Source organism: Hemicordylus capensis, chromosome 5 (genome assembly GCF_027244095.1).
Source record: "Hemicordylus capensis ecotype Gifberg chromosome 5, rHemCap1.1.pri, whole genome shotgun sequence".
NCBI classification, from domain to species: Eukaryota; Metazoa; Chordata; class Lepidosauria; order Squamata; family Cordylidae; genus Hemicordylus; species Hemicordylus capensis.
In genome coordinates, this window is record NC_069661.1 from 77,971,283 (window position 1) to 77,996,846 (window position 25,564).

The following is a 25,564-nucleotide window of genomic DNA, read 5'->3' on the forward strand; positions in this document are numbered from 1 at the left end:
TGTTTTCACTACAATTCTTATCTGAAACCAGGGCTCACGTATAGCTGCAAGATCTTTCAAGTTTGATGTAATTCTCTCTGATGCCTACTCTGCATTTGCTGCTGAATAAATGCAGCATGTCAGTAATTGACTTTATTGCAAACCTAGTTACTTCCGTCAAGCATCAAAAGGGCACACAGCAAGTCTTTCCTTACTCTTACACACTGAAGACAATGCACTGAATGGATTGCACAGAAGGTGCCAAGGGAGGTCTGTACTCCTGGCTGCCAATGTGTATTTGAGGATGTTTTCGGCAGAATGGAAATGACTTGTATGAACTGAACTGGTGTCATGTAACTTTGAATCAATTCTGTGCTAAGAGAAAGCAAAGCTGAAAGACAAAAGAAGCCCACAAGCTAAATGGATGGACAGTTTGTTTAGAGTACATCAGTTTGCACTCCCTATAGTTAGGATGTTTCAGAGACAAATGAACACTGCCTCTTGCATCTCACAATTCTGACAGGAGGCCTAAAGATTGTATTATCACATTTCCTATTTCCCTGCTATTTGTCATTGGAAGGAATATAATTGCAAGGCAGTCCATTCCTCTCTGCACAGAAACCATGGTAACTGTACTGGAAGCTCAGACACTAAATTGTCCCCGCTTGTTTTGTTCAAGTGACAGATTCTTTGGAGAGGGCTATGTTTCAGTGGGTCTCATTCTTCTCATTACGGGGAGTTGACCTTAGGGTCCATGTCCTTCCTGATGAATACATTTTGAAACAGCTTTCAAAAGCATTTTGAAGCATTTGCCTCGAAGAAATAATTATCTCTTGGGAGGGAAGTGAAGGAAGCTTCGTAGAAAGGAACTGTATGCTGGAAACCTATTTTCTTGAAATATGGTTGGGGACAAAGTGATGGAGTGGGAAAGAGAGACAAAGAGTGACAAACAGTCTTTGAGGTCGTTCACATGACCTTTGAGAGTGCTGGGAAGGGGGGGAGGCAGGACAGCACCTACCTTCCCCCCAGACAATCTCGGGTGGTCCCGAGCTGCACAGCTCATGTACTCACATGACCTGTGCCCTTGCAAAATGCACAGTGTTGTGGAGGCTGGGAAAATGCGTCACAGCCACCAAATATCCCACAATGCACCTTGTGATGAGCACAGTGCATTGAAGGATCCCACTGTGAGTCGGGCACTCTAGGCATCCAGCTCTGTGTCTGCTCAGGCTGCATGAAAGCAGCCTGAGCATTCACATAACCCTATACCTGGGTAGAAGGGCACGCTCACGCCCTTCTATCCAGGTAAACGGTTGGATCAAATTCTGGGAGGGCAGCACCAGGATCGGCCTTGATCCTGGCACTTCACATGTGCAGCCCTACCCAGGTCAGACTGCTCAAGCCTGGGTAGGGCTGCTAGTGTACTCTCATTGTGTAGCTATTCAGGAGGAAAGGAAAGAACAAAAAGACACTAGAGACTAGAAAATTCAGCTCATATAGTGATAGATCTTAATAGTATGTAGCATTTATATTGCAATGTTCACTGTGCAGAATTATATTGCACAGTTCACTGTGCAGTGGTGGTGCTACAGCCAGGAAACCCTAGCATAGATCAGCCTGCACTATAAAGGACCAAGTACTCAGAAGTGGCTGCCAGTGCCTCCAAACAAAGCAAAGCAGGTTCCAAGTATCCAAGCAAAGCAGATATGTGAAAATGGGGAATACACATACTTCTCAGACACCCTAGCAATTCTACATGAAATTGGGATGATATCAAGCCTGGATAAGGATCCACCATGAACACTAACAAAGTTCTACCATCTCTGGAACGTTCATTCCAGAGGATTTGAAATGTAGGTACCACATGATGTCTGAATAGGACTTTGGAGGTAGTGAATTCCAAAGATAAGGTGCTGCCAAAGAAAATGAATGAAGGCAGGAGACAGCAAGGTTAATCCCTAAAGAGATGGTTTTTGAAGAGAATAGAGAGAAATTAAAGAAGAAAGATAAAGATATAAGTAGCAATAGAATTTAAGTATTAGAGTCAGGAGTAGAATGTTATATTAGACACATTAAGAGAAAAGCAGTCAGTGTAAAGAAAAAAGAAGAGAAACATTATCATATTTACAAGCAAGAAAAAATAATCTGAGCTGTGGAAAGAAGAATACATTTTAGGTTTCAGATGGGATGGAGGAAAAACGATAAAATAGGCATTACAGTAATCCAGCCTAGAGAGAACAAAGTTTTAGTAGCACCTTTAGAAAGAAAAGAATTAGTTTTAGAAATGCTGATGAATTGATAATAATATGGAGGTCATTCACACAATCAAAAACTGTGTTCTACTCGGGTTTGGGAGCTGTGTGTGCTCCCAATTTTTGGTTGCGTGGAAGCAAGGTAAAAGGAAAACCTGCATAGCTTTTCCTCCTACCTTGCTTCCACACAATCACTTCTACCCAGGTTTTCCTCCTACCTTGCATCGACACAAACAAAAAATGGGAGCATACACAGCTCCCACACCTGGGGAAAACACAGTTTTTGATCGTGTAAATGACCTTATGGTTTAGAAAGGGCCTGAATATTCAGTGTTAAAGACAAAAAAAGTATTAAAAGATCACCATCCTATTCCAGCATGTGGAATAGGAAAAATCAAAACACCACCAAGAGTTAATTATACAGAAGAAACTGAAGAAGAAGCAGAGGAGCAATAACAAGGGTCAAACATGGGTCCCCGCTCCTCTAGCTACGCCCCGATCAGATTGACTACAGTCAAAAAATTAGATAGGAACAATTCTAAGCTGTGTGTGCAAGCACACATACATACATACAGTATGTTCAATTTTGTGCTCAATTCAAGTGTAGGCAAACCCTCCTATGGAGCACATGCAGAAGTAACTAGGTACAAATTAAAGTCTAGACTACATTTTTAGCATTAGCCCAATTTATTATTTTAAAATTAAATAGGCAAATATCATTCTATGATATTCCTCAAATAATCTTATTTTAAAGCTGATGTGATAAACAATTTTGTGTGGTACAGCTTTAAAATAACCAGCATGAAGCTACTGCTTAAGTCCTGCATTTGCATATATGTCAGAGAAACAGAAGTTTGATATGTTAATTCCACACTATACAAAACTAAGGCAGAAGTGAAGACAAGGAATTAATGTAATGTGTTTATTAAAGACTTCTAGAGCTATTAATAGGCATCCTAATCATACGGAGAATATTTAGTTAACTTCCCAGAAACCCCCTCTATATTTATTTGGCTAGATCAGAATGCTCTTCCCTCTTCCTGGTTCACCAAGGCTGCATCTCAACAAGCTCTGTACAGCGTGCATTGCCAGACTGCAGGCAAGGCATCAGGTTGTCAGCAAAATAGCAGACATTGGCCAGGATCTTTGAGGGGCGTGCCCAGTGTGACCATGCCTTTTGGCATCAGTAGCCCAGCCATGGCAGGAAAAAGACATAGGAAGCTGCCATATATTGAGTCAGATCACTGGTCTATCTAGCTCAGTATTGTCTTCACAGACTGGCAGCAGCTTCTTCAAGGTTGAAGGCAAGAATTTCTCTCAGCCCTATCTTGGAGATGCTGCCAGGGAGGGAACCTGGAACCTAGATGCTCTTCCCAGAGTGGCTTCATCCCCTGAGGGTAATCTCTTCAAGTGCTCACACATCAAGTCTCCCATTCATATGCAACCAGGGCAGACCCTGCTTAGCTAAGGGAACAAGTCATGCTTGCTACCACAAGACCAGCTCTCCTCTCCTTACAATTTAACCCTTTCTTTACACCACATGAACCACTGCACTTGCAAGAGCTCTGCAGCTATACCGTCTCACATAAGCACTATTATTGATACCAGGGTATGGTGAGGGAACACAAGTTTTCTGTAACTCCAGGAAGAAATTGTGATTACTTCCTAGGAGGGAATATTATTTATTTATTTATTTATTTATTTATTTGCGCAGTCAGGCAGGTGTTATTGACTGGTTTGTTTTATCCAGACATCAAGTCCGTCCCAAGAACCTGGGATTGCTGAATTTTATTATCAGTGTTGTTGCTGTTATTATAGATATCATCGCAGAATATAGGCTGTTCCCAGTAAAGTTGCTTTTTGTAATTGGCTGATGGTGATTTCTGTGGCCCCTATGGTGTTGAGGTGCTCTTCAAGTTGTTTTGGAATTGCACCTAGGGCACCAGTTAACACTGGGATTATTTTGGTCTTCTTCTGCCACAGCATTTCAATTTCAATTTGTAGATCTTTGTATTTTGTGATTTTTTTCTATTTCTTTTTCTTCTGTTCTGCTATCCCCTGGATATCTTTTTACAACAGCTGATTAGGTGGTCCACGGTTTCATCTGCTACTTTACAAAGGTGGCATTTGCTTGTTGATTTTTCAACTTTTGCTCTTATTGCATTTGTTCTTAATGCCTGTTCTTGTGCAGCCAGTATTAAACCCTCAGTTTCTTTCTTCAAGTTGTCATTCTTAAGCCATTGCCCGATCTTGGTGATGTTTGATTTTCCACTTATATTGTGCAAATATTGACCATGCAGTGGCTTATTTTTTCATTTTTCTGCTCGGTTCTTGACTTGTTCTTTCTTGTAGGCCTGCTTTGTTTCATTGGTGTTGAATAGTTTCTCATTATTGACCCTTTGAAGTGCATCTTCTTCACTGTCTTTGATATATTCTTCAAGGCCTCTTTTCTCCTCCTCTACTGTTTGATGGACTTGCAGCATTCCTCTTCCACCTGAGCTGCAAGGGAGGTATAGCCTATCTACATCACTGTGGGGGTACAGAGCATGATTGGTGGTCATGATTTTCCTGGTCTTACGATCTAGCGTCTCTAGCTCTGCCTGGGTCCAGTCTATTATTCCTGCAGTGTATCTGATAACAGGTATAGCCCAGGTGTTTATGGCTTGTATGGTGTTCCTGCCATTGAGTTTGGACTTGAGGATTTTTCTAATTCTCCTGATGTATTCACTTCCAATTTTTCTTTTAACTTCAGTGTGTGCAATGTTATCAGCCTGGAGTATGCCCAAGTATTTATAATGTTCTTTCTCTTCCAGGTTCTTGATGTTGCTTCCATTGGGCAGTTCTATTCCTTCTGTTTTTTCTTATTTTTCCTCTGTTCATTATTAATGCAGCACACTTGTCTAGTCCAAACTCCATTGCTATCTTGCTACTGAATATACGGACAGTGTTTAGCAGTGATTCGATTTCTGACTGGGACTTTCCGTACAACTTCAGATCATCCATGAAGAGCAGATGGTTTATTTTACTTGATGTTTTAGATGTTTGGTATCCGAGGCCTGTTTTGTTTAGTATTTGTGAAAGTGGAGTCATGGCGATTACAAACAACAGAGGGGATAGTGAGTCCCCTTGGAAAATGCCTCTTCTAATGCTAACCTGTCCAAGTGTCTCACCATTGATTGTTAACTCTGTACTCCACATGCTCATTGCTTTTTAAATAAATATCTGAGTATTTTTGCTGACACCAGTTGTTTCTAAACATTTTAGTATCTTCTTCCATATCTTGAGCCTGTGTTGCACTTTGCAGTTCTTCCAGCTCAACTTCTGTGAATACTTTATTTCTTATTATGAATCTTCTCTGGTCTGCTAGCCTTTGTTTTGTTATTTCTGTATCTGGATGCTTCTCTTTCCAAATTTGGTACATTCTTTTTAAATAACCTCTTCTAGTTGGACTAGACTTGTAATAGCAGATCATTATTTCCTTGTTGGCTTTTTTCATATATTTTTTCCAGTTCAGCGACATTTTTTCCAGTAACCTTGCAGTCTCCAGCCCTGGTTGCTCAACTGCAGATCCTGAGTCCTGTAGCCCACTTGCCACCATATGTCCAGGGACTCCAGCACCTGGCACGGTCCTTGTTGACCCGGGCGATGACTGATCCAGTACAGATTTATTAAAGTTGCGTCTCACCATATTGTTGATGGGAGAGGCACTCTTTGTCTGGCTCCTCTGGTGAGACCTGTCCAGTATGGTTGGACCTCTGGCATAGCTCTCGCCTTCCTCAGAGCATGCAACCCCCGCAACCACGCCATGGTAGTGCCTCACTGGGGGTTGTTGTTGTTGTCATTTATTATTATATTTCTATACCGCCCTTCCAAAAAATGGCTCAGGGCAGTTTACACAGAGAAATAATAAACAAATAAGATGGATCCCTGTCCCCAAAAGGCTCATGATCTAAAAGAAACATAAAGAAAAGAAACATAAAGAAACATAAGAAACATAAGATAGACACCAGCAACAGCCACGGGAGGTACTGTGCTGGGGGTGGATAGGGCCAGTTACCCCTGCTAAATAAAGAGAATCACCACATTAAAAACTGCTTGCCAAGTCAGCAGAGGTTATTAATCATTATGCATGATTGTTCCAGGAGAATAAGGCAGTAGAAAGTGAAATGAAATTAGAAGCACAGTGAGTATTTTTGTAGAAACAGCCTTAAATTAGTTTCCTTGCATTTAAAAAAAAGGTGCATATTTGGAGGGATGAATGGAGCCTAAATTCAGTTCCAGAGTTTAGCAAATCCCAGCTTGAGACCAGCAATGAATAGAATAATTTTCATCTCCCTGTAGCCAACCACTTCAGCTTAAAGTCACCTTTTTGTGTGCCACAGGAGGTGCTAATGACTCCTTTTCCTCTCCATTACATATGACTGGTGGCTTTATCTATTCACTTTGCCTTTATAGAGAACAAGAGTATGGACAGTGAAAGACAGATAAAATGGGAGAAATCAATGAAGGCCTTTGTGTGCCTGCCATTTATGAATGATGAACAGTATCAGAGAAAAAAGCTCAAATATTTAATTGTCTCTTTCAAACTGCATGTGTGTGTGTGTGTGTGTGTGTGTATTCCTTTTAGATGTTACAACTGTCACCTATACACTAGGTAATTACAGAAGATTATAATCCACCCTATATGTATTGAAATTATTTCAAATGGAGCTTCTTAGACATGTGTGTTAAAATTTAGAGTAGAGGTAAGTGCTGGTTTATTATTAAGTTCAGATCTAGTATGTGGGTGGACCACACAGCATAAATGTTGGTCCAGGAAAAGACATCCATCCCATGTTCTTTTTTAACCTTGCAAAGCATTCTCTAATATACAAGGGATTCTCAAACTGAAAATTATTTGTGCTGATTCCTTTTCTTGGGGCTGTAGCATAAGAAGGTGACTTGCATATGTGAATCAGCCATCACAGATGTCTTCTCATGTCATCTCTAACACAATGGCTGGCTTACTAAGGGAAATTACTCAAAGTAGTCCTATTAAAATTAAAGGACAATTTACTTGTCCTTTCAGTTTCAATGGGATGACCTTGAGTAACTTTTCTCTATGTATCAGCCAGTGACTGACATGATACACAGTGTACTGTTGGCAGTTCTGCTGCTGCACCACCTGCGCTGCAGTGAGTGTCTAAAGCAGTACTGGCACTGTTGTGCAAGAGTGCTTTCGCTCTAATATGAAAAATTGCACAATCACACTTGTGTAACCCTACAGGTATAATTCCCTATTGTCATAGTGTCGCACAAGAGCAACTGCACAATTTTATGTATTGTTGCAAGAGCACGCTTTTGTATCACTGCTGGCGTTGTTGCAGACACCCGCAGCAGCACAGATGGTGCGGAACTGCCCATGCTATGCTGCAGACCATGGCAGCCACTGTTTTTCAAAGAAGCAAGTTCATAGATTCCTCTGTGAACAGGCCCATCTTAAGCCCTGCACCTGAGGTAGCATCCTGCTCTAAGCCAAGGCAGAGATCTGGGAAGGACCTAGACTTTGGACAATTCCAAAGGGGAAGTGATCAGGACCTTGGCTAGCTGCAACCTGGAAACTACAAGAGCTGGGTTTCCCAATATTTGAGGAATGTTGCTCTGGTAGCTTCTTCAGCACACTGCTGGATTTTATAGCTGCTGCTGCTGAGGATGTCCTGCCCCTTCCCAAGGCTCTGTTGCTTAAAGGGGTCTTGCCTGATTTTCGAAGCACAGGCTTTGAAAGCATGGGGGCAGGCACTGTTAGGACTGGCAGGTCCCCAGGGGACTTCCCCTTGAAGGTGGAGCCACATCTGTGGGTTGTAATCAAGGTGCTGGCTTGGGTTCTCCCAGTGCAGAGATCCCAGTGGCATAGGATCATCTGGGGTCTGAGCTGTAGAGTGTTCCTACCCTATCTTATTCTCTGAACTGCCCATCTCATCCCAACTGGAGACTTCCCAGATCTGGGGTCATGGCAGGTAGTGTGTTGAGGTGCTGCCTCACCTACACCCCTGTGATGCACACCAATCTTCTCCCCTCCATTCCCATCAGTTTCCCATCTGCTCAATTTTCCCTTGATCTCTCCCACCCAATCTCCCTCCTGCCCCTCCTTTTATATTTGGGTTCTTGGAAAATCTCTCAGAAAGATGCCATCTGGCCCCAGCGATCTGTTAATTTTGAACTGTTCAAGATCTCTTAGATCAGCATTCCCCAGCTGGTGCTTCAGGACACTGGCTGGTGTTCCATGCTGACTTACTTGAGTCAGTTCCAAAGCAGAGAGTTTAAACTCCCCACTTTTGGAGCTGACTCACTCCATAATGTACCAAAAGGACGTGTCCTTCCTGCTGCATAAGAGAGTCAGTCAGCTGCAAAAGCAGGGATGTGAGATTGGAGAAGGAATGAAGCCTTCATAAATACAGTAAATAAATAAAAAGGCAGCAGTGTCTGTGCAGGGAGAATTGTGTGAGGCTGTTCATGAGAAAGGGCTCTGGATCTCACTTTTATTTTTTAAAGTAATGTAAGTGGGCCATAGAACACCATCTCTTCTCACCTCTGTTTCACTCAGTTCTTCAGACACCCTCCCTAGAAGGGAGTTCAGTTCAGTTCAGGTGAGGGTATCTGCCCAGTATCTTCTGTAGTGAAGACAGATGCAAATTCATTCAACGTATCTGAGATCTCCATATCAGCCACAAGCTTCCCTTTCACTTTTGTGCCATTTAACAATCCAGCAGTCTCCCTGGCAGGTTTCTGCCTCTGATATAATCAAAGATTCTTGCCTGTGCACAGGAAATGCCAGCAGGAACTCTGAGAGTCATAGTTTTGGAGATGGCATCTCACACGGAGTTGTATACCTTCTGTTTCTCTAAAGGTTCTAGAGTCTCCTGTCAAAGTGTTCTGTGTGTACTGTATCTAGAGGAGTTTATGCCACAGCATACTGTTCGGAATGCTGCGTGTACTGTTCTAACACTGCTTTTGATGGGTGTTGGCAAATCTTACAAATAATGGATACCATATATAGAAATAAAGCTACAGGAAAGAAATTGGCATTAACATACTTAAGAACGATCTATGATTTCATCTCAGTTTCTTCCTCATGGTAATGGGTTTGCAGCCTGGGTCAGACCCCATCCCTCCAGGGAACCTGTTTCCACATGCACTGATGCATAGGCCCTCATTTTCCCTTTGGGGTGGGCAGGAGACAATAATCGCCAATGTCAGGCAGCCACCGTGATCAGCTTTCACAAGGCTGCAGCCACTGTTCTTGTGCGTATGCCAGAGCACACACTCTCCTCTTATCAGGCCTACCTCAGCACTGCCATTTGGCAGAAGCCAATTACAAAGGCAATGAAATGTCGGCAGATATTTTCATTAGCACAATACAACAAACAACATAAAAATGCAAATTCTGCATCTCCACAGTTTAAGACTTTAGGAAAGGCTAGCGCACTTGCTATGCAAATAAATAATAACAGGGTGGGGTGGGTGTTTCTTTCCTATGTGTAGGGAGAGCAGTTAGCTCAGAGGGATATCTCATTATTATAGCTAGGAGGAGGTGTACACTTGCAATGAAATGTTGCTTTTGTTGGTGGCAAACCAACAAAAGCAGCAGGCATTAATCACAAGGAGCGTGTTGGTGATGCAGGTCACCTCAGGGCAGGAAGCCACGTCAGGGTCTGCAATGAAGGCTGCTGCTTCAACAGCCAGCAATATCTTTTTCCTCCTGCAAACATCCTGGACTACAGAGAGCTTGAAAACAAAGCTAGGACCATCCAGCTCTCCCAGAAAATATGCTGGGGAGAAAGATCATGGCTTTCAACAACTGTCACTGTAGCTGTTCCCCCCAGCCCTTATACGGGATGCACCCTTCTCCAATCTGCTCTTGGGGACAAGGCTTCTTTGATCCCTGCCCATGACTGTCCACATTTTAAAAATACAAAATACTATGGTTTTTTTTCTTATGTTGCCACACATATTATCAATAGCAATGTAGCAATGTACAAGGCAGCTCCCTCGGACCACTGCAACTTCCTCCTTCCACCTTTGCAGGGGCAACCTAAGATCTGTGTGCCCTGAGCAAAAGGTAGAAAAAGTCCGGAGGTTCATATCTTCAGTTCCTGAATGATGGCCTGAGACAACTCTGTGGTGTCTCTTGTTGCTGTTTCGTTCTGTTGTTTTACTATTTTAAATTGTGAACTGTCTTGAATTGTAAACGGTGCCTCTTGTTGAATTTCTACCTGTATGCATCCCTCCCGATCCCAATATTTGGCTATTAAGGAACACTATCATTCCTAAATCCAGCATAGCGTAGTGGTTAGAGTGTTGGACTAGGACCAGGAAGACCCAAGTTTAAATCCCCATTCAACCATGAAACTCACTGGGTGACTCTGGGCCAGACATATATCTCTCAGCCTAACCTACCTCACAGGGTTGTTGTGAGGATAAAAAATAAGCATGTACACTACTCTGAGCTCCTCGGAGGATGTGCGGGATAGAAATGTAATAAATAAATATAAATAAATAAATCCATCTTTAATTGATCAGAGCCCATTTGGCTCCCTGGTATCCATGGCTCGGAAGCAAAGGTGAAGCAGCATAGCTGGTCTGCTGCCCCCACCCAGTCACAGGCAGATGAGGGAGGGAGGGAAGGAGGAAGGGAGGAGGGTCCAACGGAGCTCTCCGTTCTCTGACAGGATATGACAATTGGGAGGGGCTGACATGGTCCCTCCTGACAGTGCCATTGCTGGGTCAGGCCTCTGACATTTTTGGCCTAGACCTTGCCACATTTATCCATGGTTTGGTATCTTCCAGGTTGAATTATTCAAATGCATTACATGTGAAGAGCATTTGGGAACATCATCTGGTTCAGACAACAGCAACCAGGTTGTTAACTGGGATTGACCATTCCAAAAATATCTCACCACTACTTAAGCATCTACACTGGTTCCAGAAATGTTTTCAAGTTGCATTAAAATGCTGGTTTTGACTTAGGTAGTCTCAAGTGGCCTGAAATTAGGGATTTTGAAAGGACCACTCACATCCACTGAGATCATAATCTGTGGCTGTGCTCTTCCGCTACCTGGAATGGGGCAAAGGCCTTTTTCTGTGATGGCACTCCAATTTTGGAATCTCCACCCCAGAGACACTCTGCGTGCCCTATTATACTCTTGAGCTTTGGGTGAACAATATTATCTTTTTGCTCTTTTGTTGTTGCCTTGCCTTTTTGGTATTCCTGAATCTGTTACTGTACTGTGTTTCCTCTTACACAAAAAAGCAATTAAGAAGATGGTTACAGGCAACTGAATGAATTGTTGTACAGACACACCATTATCAACAGAAGTCACTCAATCCGGGGGTGGGGCCACCCCAACCACAAAATACTCAGATGTGTAAAAAAAGGAGGAAAGAAAGGCATTCCTAGGCAGCTAACAAGAGGCGGATGGACTTCAGAATAGATGGACATAGGAAGCTGCCATACACTCAGTCAGACCATTGGTCTATCTAGCTCAGTATTGTCTTCACAGACTGGCAGCAGCTTCTCCAAGGTTGCAGGCAGGAATCTCTCTCAGCCTTATCTTGGAGAAGCCAGGGAGGGAACTTGAAACCTTCTGCTCTTCCCAGAGTGGCTCCATCCCCTGAGGGGGGTATCTTACAGTGCTCACACTTCTAGTCTCCCTTTCATATGCAAGCAGGGCGGACCCTGCTTAGCTAAGGGGACAAGTCATGCTTGCTACCACAAGACCAGCTCTCCTCTCCCAAGAGGGACCTGCCCTCTTGATGCAGTTTCACCTTAACTACACTACAGGAGGGTGGGAGAGGCTTAAAGCCCCCCATCTTTACATGAAGTTTGCTTTAAGGAATGTGAATTCTATCCAAAATTGTTTTATTTTGGATTGAAGACCATCCTTGAAGGTCTTGTAGTGGAAAAGTGGGATATAAACATTTCACATTTGTAGAAATGTATTTATAAATATATTGTTGGGGATCCCCCAACAGGCCACAGGCCACCACAAGAGATCAGGCTGGTACTCTGGAACCTACCCTCAGCCAGTGTGGCCAGTGTCGGTCCCTCCCGGCCATGCAGCCTGGTCTGCCTGGCCCCCACGGGATAGCAGCGCACTGTCACTTGAAGATGACAAGTCATCGCAAGACTGGGGGCAACTCACATGAGATCTCAGCCTGAGTTCTCACAAGACTTGCCCCACCTGCCAAGGGTTCTATAAACCAGAGCTGGCCGGTGGTGTGGGGGCCAGTCCAGGAGGAGAGCTGCCAGGAAAAGGAGCTCTGTGACTTCCTTGGAGAGCTGGAGGCAGCTGTTCCTTGGGGCAGTCTGTGAAAGGAACAGATTACTAGACCGTGGAATAGTGCCATAATTCTGAGGCCATCTGGAACCCTCTACACAGGAGGAGGTGGAACCTTACATATATTGACAATCTTTTGAAATGTGTGTGCTTTTAAAATCAATTAAACTTACACAGTTGATCGGACAAGTAACAACGTAGAATGGAGGCCACAAATGACACCCTTGTCTATTCTCTTCTATTATTCAGGACCTAAAACAAACCTCAAAGTGATACCATTTATCTGTGGCATATCTAGAAACTTCAGAACCTCTCTTGAAGGTTCCTTTCCCTTTCTTGGCTTCTCTGAAGTATCTGTGGCATTTCTGCAATACCATAGTAATATTTTTTGGCATTGGGGATGGCCTACATAGAAAAGCATTATTCTAAGTCAGGCTTAAAAAAACACTGTTGTTTATATTGGCTACAGATTTGTCACTGTAAAAGAAGACATTTGAGATTTATAGCTTGCTCATGTAAACATCCAGAATTTCAGCTCTGCAATTCAATCTGGTGGCTTCATAGCAAAATTCTTCTTAGGTCAGTAACATTCTCCTTAGGTCAGTAACACAGGAGGAAAAAACCAGACACCTTATCCAATGTAATACTGTATATCATCCAGGTGACATTAAGGTGCTCTGCTCTTCCAGAAGAAAACACAAAATAAACCTTTGGAAACATACTGCAAACTAATCAACACACCGGAACAGCTGCTAAATGTCTTACAAGCCAGTCTGAGATTCATTTCAATGACCCTACAAAATGTATCTTTGGTGTGCATTGCAGTATGTTTCTGTTTTACACCTAGTATGTATGTTCCAAAGGTTATTTCCTCCTAATTTGTCTCAAACAGCTTTGAAACTCTCCCTCTCTTTGTTGTTTATTGGTATCTCAAGAAGATGTAGATTGTCGCTTCTGTTTATTATTTAGACAACATTTTTAAATATCAAAGGTATGTATAGTATTGATGACATGAACAGCCTAGTGTATGAAAAGGATGTTGGACTTGGATGGGGGAAACTTGGGTTCAAATCTTTGCTCTACCATGGGATAACCAGAGGTGCACCTAAGTAATTCTGGAGCCTGGACCTAGAGGCCTTTGGAGGCCCCCCACTGCTGCAAGTTAAGCATCATTTTTCAACATGTAGGTTCTTGAATGCACAAACCACACCACCCAGGACAGACTAAAGACAATTTGGGGACCCCCAGGGGGTGTAGAGGCTTTGGACTTTGGCCCCAAAGTCCAGAGGTAAGAGCACCTCTGGGGATAACTGTGGGTCAGTCACCATTTCTCAGTCCAACCTACCAGGGTGGTTATGAGGATAAAGTGGGGTAATCTTGTGTTTGCCATCTTGAGGTATTTGGAGGCAGGGTGGAATATAAATTGATAGATAAATATTTGTACAGAGAATGGCCTGTTTTATTGCTGTAATCTGCTTGGATGGGAAACCATCTGGAAGTTCAGAGCTCTTGGGGAAAATCCGTACATGTCCTGTTCCAGGCTAGAATGCCCAGGGATAGGCTGGCCAAGCATGACAAGAGTCCAAGATAGGCCGAATGTGATCAGGGCCACAGATAGCTCACCGTGGAGCAAGTTGCATGGATGCAAGGCAACCGACAAGCACAACACTTGGAATGTTGCTCTAGCAATAGTCTGGAGCCAACTCTAAACTGAAGTAGCCCTGCAGTAAAGTGGATGTCTCAGATGCTGCTTCTGCAGAGTTTAAAGGGATGGTGCCCTATTCAGAGCTGGCAAAGATGGGAAGCTTCTTGATGTGCCTGAATGTGGTGCTGAGCTTCAGGTAGTTCTGTGGAGGAGGAGGAGGAGGAGGAGGAGGAGGAGGAGGAGGAGGAGGAGGAGGAGGCCGCCTTCATAGCTATCTCCGATGGAGAGCTGGTCTTTTAGTAGCAAGCAGGAATTGTCCCCCTTGCTAAGTAGGGTCTGCCCTGGTTACATCTGAATGGGAGACTACATGTGTGAGCACTGTAAGATGTTCTCCTTAGGGGATGGAGCTGCTCTGGGAAGAGCATCTACAGGTTCCAAGTTCCCTCCCTGGCATGTCCAAGATGGGGCTGATAGAGAGACCTGCCTGCAACCTTGGAGAAGCTGCTGCCAGTCTGTGTAGTCAATACTGAGCTAGATGGACCAAGGGTCTGACTCGGTGTATGGCGACTCCCTATATTCCCATGATGATGGAGGCATCACTGACACTTGGGTTTCCCCTTCTGTCAGAATCTCTGGCAAGGTGGGAGGAAGATTCTTAAACCCAGTCTTACCCATCCTTCATGCCATCTAACCCCATCTCTGATAGTGAGGAATCTGAAGCCTTCCAGACATTCACAAAAAAGGGGGTGGTTAATTCAAGTACTGTGCCCAAGAGTGTGCCTGCAAGAGATGGGAAGACTGGGGTGCCCCAGACTTCTGATCATTGAAAGAATCTGTTCATGCTTACAAGACAAATGCTGTAACCATGTTCAGTGCAAGGGTGAGGCTTCTGAGTGCATCAGTGCTGGAGAGTGGCTTTTAGGCACACTCTTGGGAACTGTACTCAAGTTCTGCATCCCCTTTTTTGCAAACATATGAAGAGGGCTTCAGACTCTTCAGTGCCAGAGATGGGCTTTGTTGGCATGAAGGATGTGTAGCACAGGGAGGAGGCCTCTGAGCACATAGTGCCAGGGCAGGGCGTGCAGAGCTTGTACTTTAAAAAAAAAGAATCTGAATAGGGTTTGTGTCCTAGGCCTGTGTCCTGTGAGAAGCAGTGGCATGTGAAGCATAACGGCCAAAGAGATTTAGATTTTGAATGAATTAGAAAACAGGTAAGAAAGAAGAATGAATGGATTCATTGTGCTGATTTTCTGGGAAAGTGAATCCATCTAAGTGAAATATCTCCCCAGAATGTTTTAGGAAGCCATTGGCTCTTGCAGTCTTATCTCCGCCCAGACTGTTCTGCATTATTTATTATTTATTTATTTATTATTAAAATTTTATACCGCCCTTCCAAAAGGCTCAGGGCGATTTACATTAAAACACCATTAAAATCAATTAACAATGAAAACAGAAATTATAAAAGTATAAAACAATAATTAACAATTAAAAAATTATAAAACAACAATTAAATAGCCAGAACAATATAAAAACAAGTTTTAAAAAGCTGAGAAAGCTTGGTTGAAGAGATGGGTCTTCAAAAGTTTTTTTTTAAATGCAAGAGATGGGAAGGATCGTATCCCAGCAGGGCGGTGGGGCTCATAGCAAAGAAGGCGCTCTCCTAAATACCCAAGGCCTAAGCCATTTAGGGCTTTATAAGTTATAACTAGCACTTTGTATTTTGCCCGGAAACCTATTGGCAGCCAGTGTAGCTCCATCAACAGAGGAATAATGTGGTCTCTCCGAAATGACCCAGAGACCAACCTGGCTGCCGCATTCTGAACCCACTGAAATTTCAGGACTATGTACAAAGGCAGACCCACTTAGAGCGCATTACAGAAGTCAAGTCTGGAGGTTACCAACAAATGTAGCACTGTTTTGAAGTCAATGATCTCAAGAAATGGGTGCAGCTGGTATATCAGCCAAAGCTGATAGAAAGCACCCCTGGCCACCACCTCAACCTGAGAAACCAGGGAGAGTTGATACAGAAGTACTCCCAGACTGTGAAACTGTTCCTTTTGGGGAAGTGTGACCCCATCTAGAACAGGTAGATCAAAATCATCTCTAGAGTTCTGACCCTGCACAATAAGTACCTCCATCTTATCTGGATTCAGATTCAGTTTATTCTTCCTCATCCAGCCCATCCATTACTGGTTCCAGGCAGGGATTTAGGGAAGATATGCCAACTCCTGAAGAAGTTGACATGGAGAAGTAGATCTAGGTGTTATCAGTGTACTGGTAACACTGAGCTCCAAATCCCCTGATGATCTCTCCCAGCGGTTTCATGTAGATGTTAAAAAGCATTGGAGAAAGTATGGAGCCTTGAGAGACACCATACTTAAGCTCAGATTTCAAAGAGCAACAATCTCCAATCGACACCATCTGCAATCTGTCCAAGAGGTAGGAGCGGAACCACTGTAAAACAGTGCCTCCTACCCCCAACACTCTCAGACGTTCCAGAAGGATACTATGGTCGATAGTATCGAAAGCCACCGAGAGATCCAAAAGGACCAACAGAGTCACACTTCCTCTGTCAATTCCTATTTGGAGATCATCCATCAGGCCAAACCAAGGCAGTCTCCACCCCATAGCCCACCCGAAAACCAGTTTGAAATGGGTCTAGATAATCAGTTTCCTCTAAGACCGCCTGGAGCTGAAAGGCCACCACCCTCTCAATTACCTTGCCCAACCATGGGAGGTTGGAAACAGGCCTATAATTGCTCAACTCTGAGGGATCTAATGCAGGCTTCTTTAGAAGAGGTCTAATAATTGCCTCCTTAAGACAAGGAGGCATCCTGTCCTCTCTCAGAGAAGCATTTATGATTTCCACCAGGCCGCCTACAACAGCCTCCCTGCTAAATTGAACAAGCCATGTTGGACAAGGGTCAAGAGAACAAGTGGTAAGCCTCATCGGCCCAAACAGCTTGTCCACATCCTCAGGAGTCACAGCCTGAAACCGATCCAGTCGAATCACATAAGAGGAGTAGTTGGACACCTCCAGATCAGACATCAAATTAATTGTGGAGTCTCCATCTAAGTCCGCCCGAATCCAAGAGATTTTATCTGTGAAAAAATCTTTAAACACATCACAGCAGATAACTGTTGACTCCAAATTCTGGTTCAAGGGAGGAGGGGCAGATACTAGTCCCCTCACAACCCTGAACAACTCCGCTGGACGTGAACTCGCAGAAGCAATACGGGCAGAAAAGAACCACTTCTTTGCCTGAACATAGATCTTTAAATGTGTTCCATGTCGTAATCTGTCACATTTGAGTTGAGTCTTTCTCCACTTGCGCTCCAGTCACCTACCTTGCTGTTTCAGCCCCCATAGATCTTCATAGCTTTTTCTTTCTAGGGCTAATTTGACTTTTAAAAATAATATCATCGATAATAACCTTAATGCAAATGCCTTGCTTATTTTTGAGAAGTATCATAATCTTTCACTGAATCTGTCTTTTGGACACTGACTGACATGGTGCACAGCATTGTGTGGCCATAATGCTGCACCCCTGGACTGCTGCAAAGTTGGAAGGCAGCTCAAACTTCATTATGAAGCAGCAGGGACTTTTACACAGAGCAGGTTTTACCATAAGTTTATGGAGAGGTTTTACTGAGAACTCGAAGTTGTCCCAAAAAACTGCCGCAAATAGTGGATGATGATGATGATGATGAATTCGATTTCTATACTGCCCTTCCAAAAGTGGCTCAGGGCAGTTTACACAGAGAAATAATAAATAAATAAGATAAAATGGCTCTCTGTCCCCAAAGGGCTCACAATCTAAAAGAAATACAAGACAGACACCAGGAACAGTCACTGGAGGTACTGTGCTGGGGGTGGATAGGGCCAGTTACTCTCCCCGTGATTTTACCCCAGATATAAATTGGGTTACACTCTAATGCACAGTGAAAAACCTGAATTGTGTGTGAACTGCTTCCCAATAACTTTCAGGGACTTCAGGGTAAATCTAGCCAATATATGAACACACCCCCTCCATTCTGTAGGTGATGGAAGTTAAAGGGCTTCAAAAGTCCCATGTGAAAAGCTTCCTGGTATACACAGAGTAGTGATGTGCACGGTCCGGAGAAGTCCGGACCGGCACCGAAGGGGGGCCTTGTTTTTAGGGCGGGGAGGGCTTGCTTAGCCCTCCCGCCTCCTTGCCCCCGCCAGCGCTCGTATTTCCTAGTATAGGGGCGCTGGAAACCAGCCGTCCCCCCCCCCGCCGCCGCCGCAGCGAAAGAACTCCCCATGCCAGCCCTCCCTCCCTCCCAGCTATCTGGCCGCCCGCCCGCCCTCCCGCCCGCTCGCTCACCATTCACTGGATAGAAAACGAGAGGAGCTCCGGCACAGAGCTCCTCTCGTTTAGAAGGCCTCCCGCAGAATGGTGTTTTGCGCGCGCGCGCGCATGCGCACACCGCAAAGCACGCCGTTCGCCGGAGGCCCGGTCTACCCGCCGGGAAAGGGCCGGGTAGACCGGGCCTCCGATCACTGGGTAGACCGGGTCTCCGATCGCCGGAGGCCCGGTCTACCCAGCGATCGGAGGCCCAGTCTACCCGGCCCTTTCCCGGCGGGTAGACCGGGCCTCTGATCGCCGGAGGCCCGGTCTACCCAGCGATCGGAGGCCCGGTCTACCCGCCAGGAAAGGGCCGGGTAGACCGGGCCTCCGATCGCTGGGTAGACCGGGCCTCCGGCGATCGGAGGCCCGGTCTACCCAGCGATCAGAGGCCCGGTCTACCCGGCCCTTTCCCGGTGGGTAGACCGGGCCTCCGGCGAATGGTGTGCTTTGTGGCGCGCGCATGCGCGCGCGCGCAAAACACCATTCTGCAGGAGGCCTTCTAAACGAGAGGAGCTCTGTGCCGGAGCTCCTCTCGTTTTCTATCCGGTGAACGGTGAGCGAGCAGGCGGGCGGGAGGGCGGGCGGGCGGCCAGCTAGCTGGGAGGGAGGGAGGGCTGGCATGGGGAGTTCTTTTGCCGCCGCGGCGGGGGGGGCGGCTGGTTTCCAGCGCCCCTATACTAGGAAATACGGGCGCTGGCAGGGGCAAGGAGGCGGGAGGGCTAAGCAAGCCCTCCCGCCCTTAAGGGCATACCCCCCACCCGGACTCGGACCAGGCAGGGCCGGACCGGTCCGGCAGTTCGGCCATTCTTTGGAATGGCCGCCGGACCGGTTTGGGCACACCACTAACACAGAGCATTGTTGCAGTTCTCACTGTTTGAGACAAGGGGGGAAACTGTGGCACACTGCTTGCACAGCTACGAATTCTTAACTTCACAGCAGGCCCAGGACGCAGCATTAGGCTCTACAATGCTGTGTGTCATATCATCAACTGCTTGCTATTTCTCTTCTGTAAAGTTTAATTATATGAGACCTTTTGCCGCTGCAGGATTTTTTGCTTCATAGCCAGTTATGCTCACAACATTTTTAAAGCTTGTGAAGTCCAGAACAAGTAGCAAGAATTTGCACAAAATTGCATGTACTAAATTAGAAGGTTGTTGTCTATGGTTCTCTCTGCTTATTCATATTGGCCACATTCACACATAACACAAAACTGGAGGTAAAGGGACCTCCAGTTTGGGAAACTGTACATCCAAATGTGGGCAGCCTCTGTTTTGTGAAGAAATTGACCTGTGGTTTCCCTCCATGAACTGCCTTTTGTACCTTTGATTTGTAATCAGGTCCACTGCCTGGACCTCCAGTTCCGCAGTGCCAGAGTTATGTCCCAACACTGGCACCGTAATCTCCCCCTTCTGCAAGTGGAGTTGAGAGAGGAGCTCCTCCCTTGCTCTGGCTGCTATTGGCTGCCAAGGCTGTTCTTCATTAAAGAAGGAAGTCCTGGCAGCCAGTTCCCCCTCCTCTCAGCAGTCAGTGAGACTGCAGAGAGGGAGCTCTCTGTTTCATCCGAATGTGGATGGGAAGATGGAGTGTGTGGGTGCAGAACTGCAGGTCCATTGTACCAGCGGTTCTGTGTTACCTCCAAAGGGGATGGCCAGTGTAAGATTTCTTATTTATGTTTTGGGAAACTATTATTGCTTTATATGTTATAGCAACAAAAAATAGGGTGTGTTTTTTTTCTCAAAAAGAACAGACCTGCAATCTACCACCGGAAGTGGCCCACTTTACCTTGCTTCATGGTAGGACCAGCCCTACTGCCTATTCCTTTTTCCAGCCACAGTCAATTATAAGAGAAAGTAGCCTGGGCATAAGTACAGAATGCTGCAGATTGTTCATTCACCTGTATTCTTTTCAGCTATTAACTTCCTATCAAGGGTGCAGACAGAAAACTTAAGGAGCAACTCCTCAGTTATATTGAAGTGAGGGAGAAGAAGGACAGTTTTCAGGGGGAGTTCAATAAAATGAGGGAAGAAGATCTCAAATGCTAAAGGGGAATCCACACCCCTGCCTTCTCTGGATACTTTCAGCTTATCATTCCTCTTGACCTTTGATTTCCTCTCATTCTTTTTTTTTCCTGACTCAGGTCTGGATGTGTGGAGGTGGCATGTTTGATGTTCCATGTTCTAGAGTTGGGCACATCTACAGGAAATATGTCCCTTACAAAGTCCCGTCTGGCACCAGCCTAGCAAGAGTAAGTACTTAGGTTTTGCCATTTTTTCAGCTTATAAACACTTGACTACCTAGGGGTCAGAAGACTATTTTGTACATTATCTGAAGAAAACATGTTACACAGCACAGAATCTATTTTTTTCTGAATACAAAATTATCTAATTTAAACTGGTTTTGGAGAGGAAGAAAAAAACATTTGGACAAAAGTATGCAAGATTTAGTTCAATGGGTTAAATCTGAAATGGGTAGCTTGGGAGCACAAGTGTGTCCTAATACAAAGGATAGCTATTATTATTATTATTATTATTATTATTATTATTATTATTATTAATTCAATTTCTATACCGCCCTTCCAAACATGGCTCAGGGCGGTTTACAAAGAGAAATAACAAACAAATAAGATGGCTCCCTGTCCCCAAAGGGCTCACATTCTAAAAAGAAACATAAGACACACACCAGCAACAGTCACTGGAAGTACTGTGCTGGGGGTGGATAGGGCCAGTTACTCTCCCCCTGATAAATAAAGAGAATCACCATGGTAAAAGGTGCCTCTTTGCCCAGTTAGCAGGGGATATGCATCATAATTCATTGGGCAACATTTTAAGCATACTTTATGGCCTTTAAATTTTAATGATTTGGAAGCACCTTGAGACATACTTTCAGGTGGTATGTAGGAATATCAAATAAATAAATAAACAAGCAAGCGGAGTCCTGTAAAGAGAGGCTGGCAATGTGCTGGCTAGAGCAGGGCTTCCCAACAGGGGGTTCCAATACCCCTAGGGGTACTTGAAGGGTACTTAGAGCCCTCCTGTCTCCCCATCCTGCAGCCACACTTTTTGTTCCCCATCTAAGGCTCTTTGGCTTGAAACCAACATGTCTGCAGCGATGTGTCTGCTGCAGAATCTAGGGGAGGAGGGTGAAACCCTCCTCCTTTGCTCCAGATTGGCTGGCTACATGCTGAAGCTCAGCATAACCCACTCCTCAGGCTGACTGATAGGCTTCTGCAAATAATAATAATAATAATATTAATAATAATAATAATAATAATAATAATAATAATAATAATAATAATTGTTGTTGTTGTATTTGATTTATATACCGCCCTTCCAAAAATGGCTCAGGGCGATTATTAGCACTGAGTACTCCCATTGAAATTTTACTTGTCCCATTAATTTCAGTGACTACTTGTAAGTAACTTAATGTAGATATAAACCAGTGACTGTAGTAGCTTGTCTTCTGAACTGTAACATTTAAATTTGTGTTTTTAGGTATACAGGTTGAGTATCCCTTATCCGGACACCCGAAATCTGGAATGCTCTGAAATCCAGACACCACATTGTAACCAAAAAACACCTCAGCTCTCTTTAAAAATTTAGTCAAGCTGCCTTCCCCACAGCCAGGGCCATCCCACCACTGCCTCCCTTAGGGCCGGGCCAGTCCAGGCCATCCCGCCGCCTCCCGCCTACCCACTCCCACCACCACCGCCTCCCGCCTCCTCTGCTCGCCTCTTCAGCCATCCACCTCCTTACTGCCACCATTATTGCTCACCGCTGGAGCTCTTGTGTGCTCTTGCCAGAGTTCCACCTGTACCCTGTACTGTAGACTCCAAAAGTCTAGACTCCAAAGTACTGTAGATTCCAAAAGACTCCAAAATCCGGAAAAGTCCAAAATCCGGAACACTGCTGGTCCCAAGCAGTCCGGATAAGGGGTACTCGACCTGTATATGTTTACACATAGATACACACACATGTAAACGTTACAGTTATGAGACCTTTCCAGTTACTAGCTTACTTCCAGATTAAGTTACTCACAAGCAGTCTTAATTTACAAGTTTACTTGTCCTATTAATTTCAACGAGAATATTCATAAGTAACTTAATCTAGATGTACGCCAGTGACAGTGACTAGCCTGTCTCATAACTGTAATATTTTAGTGTAAGTGTGCATGCACAGATACACACCCAAAAAAATCAATATGGGGCAGCTATGCTGAAAGTTTGTGACTGGTGGGGTACACTTGTCAAACATGTTTGGAAACCTCTGGCTTAGAGGAATTGACATGTTGCAACAGATATGAGCCTGACCCTTGAAATGGACTGAGTCCTGAATAAGAGGTTTGGGGGAAGAAGCATCTGTTAGGCTCCATGCTTAGGACTGCTTTGGAGATTGCTCTTTTTTGCATTGATAGGAACATACCTGCAACTGAGTCCCCAGGTGGAAATAATAACTTTGACACAGGTTGCTGTGATTTGTACAGGGAGGGTTGGAAATTGCTCCGAGTCAGTGAGCTGGCTTGGTTTCAGTTCAAGAGGCTAAAATTCAACTGACTGTCTCATCAGTCCCCACATGCTCCATTTCCTGAGCCAATTGCTGAACAAAAGATGCTCAGTTACATGAAGTGATCTCATAAGGTTGCTTTATTGAATCAATGAAATGCGAGCTCACTGATCGATGCTTTTTCAAGCATTAATGTCCAAAAGGGAAAATGAATTTTTTGTGTATGGTTGCAGGAAAAGGTACCATTGTTAGCATTTGGCCTCTACATGCTGGCAGCTATTGCTTGACTTCAGCTATCATCACTTCCTGCAACACTGCAGAGAGAGCAGAAATCATTAAGAAAGGAGTTACCTTAACCATTGCATCTTTCTGTAGTAATGCCTTTTGCTTATACCATTCTGACCTTCTGCGTAAGCCTTCAGCTAGGTTGTATTCCAAATTAACTATCAACTATTGGTCTAGTCACTGGTGCTCGCTCCCTCTTGACACATGTCATACTTTATGAATGATCCCTTTGATGGGCACATCAAATCAACCTCTTCCAGATATATATAGTACTATGCAGTGAAAAACATGAGATAGACTGGAAGGACTTCGAAATCAAAGAAGGAAAATAATGAAAGTGAAAGTCAAGAAATGTCTGCCTTCTTAAGATCAAAGAGGAAACACACGCCCAGTTCAGACGTAGCATGGAACCGCGGGTCCAACAGATACACAGTTCTGCGCGCGCGCACACTACCCTCCCATCTGTATTCAACACACCCCTCCCCCCACCCTCCCAACTTTCTTCATGGCAGAAGGACAGCCTACACAACCAATCAGGCTGGAATAAGGGAGAAACTTCCTCCCTCAACTTTGGCCCCATGGGCCCTAACTGCGTTGCCAGTGTACGTAACGCTGGAACTGCAAAACTGGAATTAAGGGTGGTAAACCTCCACTCTGTCCAAAGGTTCAGAGTGGAGTTTGGCAAGGGAAACCGCAGGTCCCTTTTCGCCCTTAACTCTGGTTTGCCAAATTCAGACATGTGTCTTCAGAATCTGGAGATGACGTGACCTCCAGTTTCCTATGTCATCTGAACTCTGCCTTACTAAATTCTGTTAAGAGGGACTTTCCAAAGCAGCCGGAAGAAGTGGGTCAAAATATGAAAATAAGCTGGAATGCTGAGTTTCCTTAACCGATATCAGCCAATGCAACTTTTACATGTCATTTCAGATTGAGGCATGAGAGGAATGATTCATTTGAGTTATTGCTTCTTGATACTTCATGAATTGACCCTGCCATGCGTTATGTTTGCATCTGGATTTCCAAACTATATTGTAGAACAGGAAACAGCAACCTTTCAGAAGTCGTGTGCCAAGTCTTTATTCACTCTAATTTAAGGTTTTACCGTACATTCCGGTAATATATTTTAGCATTTAGGAGAGTGGGGCATGTGCACTTGTTCTGTCCTTCTCCAAACCCAATGGCCACAGCTCGTAAACACACAGCACCTCCTTGGCTCTTAAGATTCACATCCATGCTGTAGGAGGCTTCTCCCATAGGAAACAATGAGAGAAGCATCCCACAGTGATGACACAATTCTTAACAGCCATGGAGGCTCTGTGCATTTGCAAACTGTGTCCACAGGGCTTAGAGAAGGACAGAATGAGTGTACACACCCCGCTCATCCATCAGTGGGATATTGTGTGGTATCTAAGCCTTAAGCAGTTGAGTGCCACCCAAAGTCATTTCAGGGGCCACTTCTGGCATGTAGGCCATAGGTTGCTGACCCCTGTTGTAGAACCTGCAGTACAAAAATCAGACCCTGTGTAGTGCCCTACCTGGAATCCCCTTTCTGTCAATCAGTGGGCTTATCTCCTGTTTCTCAAGTTCCATTTCCTCACCTTACCTGAAGCTCCCTAAGCTTTACTTTGCCTTTACTTGTATTGCCATCTGGATTTCCAGTTTTCACAATTCAACTGTTGAGTTCCAATCTGTACTTTTACCTCTGTGTTGCCATTCAGACATGGGCTGTGTTCTTATTACTAGAACGATAACAGTTAGAGTTAACCACAGAGAATGTTCCCTTAGAGAATGTTGTGGAAACCCAGTATATGTGAGCTATCCTAATTAAAGTGCTGCTGTTAACCAGCATTTAACCAGAACAGATAAGCAGGATAGATAACCAATAGGTCCAATACAGAGAGGAGCTGCTTCATTTCTGTGTTCTGTACAGCATACATGCTGTTAGTGTTAGATAAACAGTAAACTGTATGTATTCCTCAAGCACCAAAAGCATGAAAGGCTGGCATTACAAAATACATAATTTGAGATACTTTTTTAAAAAATGTGCTCAGTAGGACCAACATGTTGTTAGCATCTCTATGCAAGCAGGGCCCAGCGGAATTTTCATATGGTTTGAAGCATTCTGCATTACAATTATCCAAAACAGATGTGGCATTCCTTTTCTTGCTTTTGTCCCATAGGTTTCTTACGCCCTTACTATTGAAATCTAATGGCT

The 25,564-nt window shown here is 44.4% G+C and overlaps 1 protein-coding gene across 8 annotated transcripts in view; it reads left to right on the forward strand.

Annotated features, from left to right (window-relative positions):
- Nucleotides 1-25,564, forward strand: part of GALNTL6 (polypeptide N-acetylgalactosaminyltransferase like 6) — an 818,464-nt gene that overhangs the window by 722,217 nt on the left and 70,683 nt on the right. For all 8 annotated transcript variants that reach the window (XR_008308564.1, XR_008308563.1, XR_008308565.1 and 5 more), the window contains one exon: nucleotides 20,703-20,810. Coding sequence is in view for 5 of the 8 variants with exons in the window: in XM_053255921.1 (XP_053111896.1) it covers nucleotides 20,703-20,810 (108 nt within the window). In the remaining 3 variants the exon portion in view is untranslated. The remainder of the gene's footprint in view (nucleotides 1-20,702; nucleotides 20,811-25,564) is intronic.